Source organism: Eufriesea mexicana, unplaced genomic scaffold, assembly GCF_001483705.2.
Source record: "Eufriesea mexicana isolate 0111107269 unplaced genomic scaffold, ASM148370v2 scaffold1387, whole genome shotgun sequence".
NCBI lineage: Eukaryota > Metazoa > Arthropoda > Insecta > Hymenoptera > Apidae > Eufriesea > Eufriesea mexicana.
The window spans coordinates 153,211-159,252 of NW_016909492.1; the positions used below are offsets into that span (position 1 = coordinate 153,211).

General features: G+C 21.1%; 2 protein-coding genes across 2 annotated transcripts in view; both read left to right on the forward strand.

Annotated features, from left to right (window-relative positions):
- The window catches only part of RabGGTa (Rab geranylgeranyltransferase subunit alpha), a 3,183-nt gene extending 507 nt beyond the window's left edge, over nt 1-2,676 (forward strand). The window contains exons 3-7 of the mRNA XM_017900993.1: nt 77-195; nt 529-716; nt 796-987; nt 1,087-1,662; nt 2,237-2,676. Of these exons, the coding sequence (XP_017756482.1) occupies nt 77-195; nt 529-716; nt 796-987; nt 1,087-1,662; nt 2,237-2,676 (1,515 nt within the window). The remainder of the gene's footprint in view (nt 1-76; nt 196-528; nt 717-795; nt 988-1,086; nt 1,663-2,236) is intronic.
- A 30-nt stretch (nt 2,677-2,706) lies between these two features.
- Nucleotides 2,707-4,916, forward strand: LOC108548132 (geranylgeranyl transferase type-2 subunit alpha-like). Its single transcript, XM_017900936.1, has 5 exons — nt 2,707-2,714; nt 2,769-2,956; nt 3,036-3,227; nt 3,327-3,902; nt 4,477-4,916. The coding sequence occupies exons 1-5, from the start codon at nt 2,707-2,709 to the stop codon at nt 4,914-4,916; spliced, it is 1,404 nt and encodes a 467-aa protein (XP_017756425.1).
- The last annotated feature ends 1,126 nt before the right edge of the window (nt 4,917-6,042 follow it).

Sequence of the window (6,042 nt, forward strand, 5' to 3'; positions counted from 1 at the left end):
AAGTAAAATAACAAACAAGAGAATTAATCTGATTAAAAAGTATAACAAAATATTATTGTTTCATTTTATATTACAGCGAAAAGATAAGATATATGATGAAGAATTAATGATGGTTACTCAACGTATGGTACTACAAAATCCAGATATTTATACTTTATGGAATATCCGTAGAGAAGCATTTATAAGTAATAATTGGTAATTATATAGTAGCAATAATTTAATATTCAATTTTAACTTATTGATATTAATTTGGTCTGCTTAGTATTAGATAATTGGTATGTTTTTTACATTGTTAATATTTATGACTTAATATTTTAATAATATTATTATTTATTGTTTATAGTAGTACGATAAATATTTATATGTAGTTAGTATGAAATTTAAGTAGAAGAATTTTTAATGCAAAATAATAAAGTAAATAAAAAATTAAATGTAAATATTATAAGTAATATATTTATTATATCTCATGTTTAAGCAAAATTTAATACTAAAATGAAAATTATATCACATATAATATTAACAAAACAGGGATGAAAATCTTTTAAAAGAGTTTTATCAAAATGAATTAACACTTACTGAAAATTGTTTAAAACAAAATCCTAAATCTTATTGGGTATGGTATCAACGAATATGGATCATGAATCATTTAGTGGATTGTGACTGGAAAAAAGAGTTAATGTTATGTACTAAGTGCTTAAATTTGGATGATAGAAATTGTAAGTTGGTAATGTTATTAAACGTATTATTTTTATTAAAATGTAGTAAAATGTAAATATTATTTTTATTTTATTTTAGTTCATTGTTGGAATTATAGAGAGTTTGTCGTACAAAAAGCAGGGATTTCTCCTGAAGAAGAATTTCAATTCGCTACCTCAAAAATTCTAAATAATTTTTCTAATTATTCCTCTTGGCATTATAGGAGTCAACTATTATCTAAAATATTTTATAATTCTGATCAAAACAGAATTAATGAAAAAAAGAAAGAGGGTAATGTTTTTGTTAAGCATTAATCACAGTTGCAAAGTATAATATTTATTTTAAAATATTTTATAACATATAATAGCAAAATTATCTTTTTCCTTGTAGAATTAGATTTAGTGATGAATGCAACATTCACAGACCCTAGCGATTCTAGTGCTTGGTTTTACCAAAGATGGTTATTAGATACTCATGGATGTTTGACTACTCTTTCTCAAGCCTTAATAAAAGATAACAGTGTGATTCTTTTTGTTAATAAAAACATACCAGCTGAATCAATATTTTTGCAAATAAATAACAAAGATGAAGATGTTCAGTGGAAGTCTTGGCAAGAAACAAAGATTTCAAAATTATGGTTTGGAAAAGTTAAAAAACAGTTAGATGAAATAAAGGCTGTTGAAATTAAAATTGATGAGATATCTTATCCTTTACTTTGTGTTAATCAAAAATGGGTATATAGAAAAAGAAAATATGAATCCTACTCTAATGAAGATCAGTTATTAGAACAATTATCAAGTTATAAACAACTTGTAGAAATGGAACCTAATAATAAATGGGCTTATCTAACTGCTATTCTTTTAATGAGAAAAATCAATTTTATAAAATATTATAAAAATATTTTAATATATTTGAATGTCCTTGTTAATATTGATTCTCTTCGAACTAATTATTATAAAGATTTACGTAAGTATATTTAGCAAATAGCATATATATGTTACCATTTAATGTAATAATCATTGCTTTTATAATTAATTTAAAATCCAATTTTATTTTTTATATGACTATTTTTGAAAATTACTGTCAAATTTAAGATTTACAAGATTTTCTTTTTAATTTTTTTATCATAATTTAAAAGGACCTTAGTATCAATTTCTTGATATAAATTTCTGACAATATAAAAATAGATTTTGAATAGAATTATTCTTCCTTAAATCTAATTTTACCTGAATATATTCATATTAAATTCAGCTGATTCATATTAAATATTACATTTTTAAATTTAATAAGTAAATATTAACAAGTAAAAATTCCATTTTAAATTTTATTAGATTTGTATAAGAATTCTTCCAAAACTTAAATATTCAAAAATCAATAATTTTTATAAATACAATAAGATTAGATAATTGTGGAAAGGAGTGCATGAAGTAATTTCAATTAAATTGTAATAATAATTATATCTATTATAATCGTAATCTATATTTCTAATATTATCATTCTAATAAAAAGTTTTAAAAGTTAAACAGTGAATTTTTTCCAGGAAGCAAATACATAATTGAACACAAATTATATGAAATATGGAACACAGAAGACCAGGAAATAAAGTTAGAAATTGATCTTTCAGGATTACAATTAACAACACTTAGTAATGATGAATATCTCAGTTTCTTTGAACAACTAAATCTTGGTGCAAATTTTTTATCAAATTCCTTACATCAATTATCTTTTTTACAAAGTTGTAAAAAATTATCGCTTTCAAGTAATGAATTAGAAAATTTGAAAAAATTTCCTATATTACAAAATCTTGAGGTTTTGTCATTAAGAAATAATAAATTAAATAATTTAGAGGAAATATTACAATTGGTAACAAGACATAAGTTAAAGATACTTGATTTAAGAGAAAATCCAATATGTAATACCAAAGAATTACAAAATAGTATTGTACAAATCAATCCAGAGTTACAAGTATATGTAGAGTAATAATTATAAGTAATATATTTATTATATCTCATGTTTAAGCAAAATTTAATACTAAAATGAAAATTATATCACATATAATATTAACAAAACAGGGATGAAAATCTTTTAAAAGAGTTTTATCAAAATGAATTAACACTTACTGAAAATTGTTTAAAACAAAATCCTAAATCTTATTGGGTATGGTATCAACGAATATGGATCATGAATCATTTAGTGGATTGTGACTGGAAAAAAGAGTTAATGTTATGTACTAAGTGCTTAAATTTGGATGATAGAAATTGTAAGTTGGTAATGTTATTAAACGTATTATTTTTATTAAAATGTAGTAAAATGTAAATATTATTTTTATTTTATTTTAGTTCATTGTTGGAATTATAGAGAGTTTGTCGTACAAAAAGCAGGGATTTCTCCTGAAGAAGAATTTCAATTCGCTACCTCAAAAATTCTAAATAATTTTTCTAATTATTCCTCTTGGCATTATAGGAGTCAACTATTATCTAAAATATTTTATAATTCTGATCAAAACAGAATTAATGAAAAAAAGAAAGAGGGTAATGTTTTTGTTAAGCATTAATCACAGTTGCAAAGTATAATATTTATTTTAAAATATTTTATAACATATAATAGCAAAATTATCTTTTTCCTTGTAGAATTAGATTTAGTGATGAATGCAACATTCACAGACCCTAGCGATTCTAGTGCTTGGTTTTACCAAAGATGGTTATTAGATACTCATGGATGTTTGACTACTCTTTCTCAAGCCTTAATAAAAGATAACAGTGTGATTCTTTTTGTTAATAAAAACATACCAGCTGAATCAATATTTTTGCAAATAAATAACAAAGATGAAGATGTTCAGTGGAAGTCTTGGCAAGAAACAAAGATTTCAAAATTATGGTTTGGAAAAGTTAAAAAACAGTTAGATGAAATAAAGGCTGTTGAAATTAAAATTGATGAGATATCTTATCCTTTACTTTGTGTTAATCAAAAATGGGTATATAGAAAAAGAAAATATGAATCCTACTCTAATGAAGATCAGTTATTAGAACAATTATCAAGTTATAAACAACTTGTAGAAATGGAACCTAATAATAAATGGGCTTATCTAACTGCTATTCTTTTAATGAGAAAAATCAATTTTATAAAATATTATAAAAATATTTTAATATATTTGAATGTCCTTGTTAATATTGATTCTCTTCGAACTAATTATTATAAAGATTTACGTAAGTATATTTAGCAAATAGCATATATATGTTACCATTTAATGTAATAATCATTGCTTTTATAATTAATTTAAAATCCAATTTTATTTTTTATATGACTATTTTTGAAAATTACTGTCAAATTTAAGATTTACAAGATTTTCTTTTTAATTTTTTTATCATAATTTAAAAGGACCTTAGTATCAATTTCTTGATATAAATTTCTGACAATATAAAAATAGATTTTGAATAGAATTATTCTTCCTTAAATCTAATTTTACCTGAATATATTCATATTAAATTCAGCTGATTCATATTAAATATTACATTTTTAAATTTAATAAGTAAATATTAACAAGTAAAAATTCCATTTTAAATTTTATTAGATTTGTATAAGAATTCTTCCAAAACTTAAATATTCAAAAATCAATAATTTTTATAAATACAATAAGATTAGATAATTGTGGAAAGGAGTGCATGAAGTAATTTCAATTAAATTGTAATAATAATTATATCTATTATAATCGTAATCTATATTTCTAATATTATCATTCTAATAAAAAGTTTTAAAAGTTAAACAGTGAATTTTTTCCAGGAAGCAAATACATAATTGAACACAAATTATATGAAATATGGAACACAGAAGACCAGGAAATAAAGTTAGAAATTGATCTTTCAGGATTACAATTAACAACACTTAGTAATGATGAATATCTCAGTTTCTTTGAACAACTAAATCTTGGTGCAAATTTTTTATCAAATTCCTTACATCAATTATCTTTTTTACAAAGTTGTAAAAAATTATCGCTTTCAAGTAATGAATTAGAAAATTTGAAAAAATTTCCTATATTACAAAATCTTGAGGTTTTGTCATTAAGAAATAATAAATTAAATAATTTAGAGGAAATATTACAATTGGTAACAAGACATAAGTTAAAGATACTTGATTTAAGAGAAAATCCAATATGTAATACCAAAGAATTACAAAATAGTATTGTACAAATCAATCCAGAGTTACAAGTATATGTAGAGTAATTTTTATACATGTATTGATGATAGCATATTATTGTAGATATATAATAAAATAACTTTAAAGTTTGGCTATGAATAGAACAAGAGTAACTTATTTATTACTTTCATTGCATCATATATTTCCAGTTGAATTTATGTATAACTAATTTTTTAATTTTTTAAATAATGTATTATATTATATTTTTACTATTAGGGTACTTAAATATCATAATAAAATTCATTAATATACAGACTATATTATTAAAATACTTAAGTATCTTGTACTATGATTGATAATCTAAAGGAATTTGTAATATTAAAAAATTAAATTGTATAAAGAATGAGTTATGATAATAAAAATAATTTGTTTTACCATTTTTAAAGGTATTTCAAAATCAATTTTGAAATGGAACTACAATCAATCATAAATGTTTATAAGCATTCACCAAAATTTATATATTAAATTTATAAAAAAACTAAAAATGTATATTGTCACAAAATGATCTATACTTATATATTAACACAAAATATTTGTTTTGCATATTATTATATTTTTTTAAAAGAAATTAAAAAGTCCTAATATAGTTCATAGAAACATTACATTTTACATTATAAATCAAGGTTTCATAGCTTTAGTTTTAGTTAAAAAAATGTTCAACAAATATACCTAATAAGTGTTTTATACATATATGTTACAAAATTTTTCGTTATGTAAGAAACTATTACAAATTTATAAAACATATCTCGATATTTATATATGACTGCATATAATATTCTTATTATTATAATATTGTGTTACAATACAAATTTTATTTTAATTGAATGTTATAATATCATTCATTTTAATTCACACATATATCTTTTGTTATTAATTAAATTTAAAGTATTTAGAACATATTTAGATAAATATTCTTATTATGTATAAAATAATTCTTACTTTTGATTAAATATTTTATTCATTATTGAATAAGTAATTTGTTTTATAAAATTGTTTATATAATCCAAGTAAAATAGCCTATCATTATAGAATTAAAAAGTATTTAAAGAAAACATGACTGTTGCTTTACTGAATAGTTTCAAATGTAATTATTCTTTTTAAATCTAGCAAATTTACTTTTATAAATACTATAAAGTATTACATATTAATTAT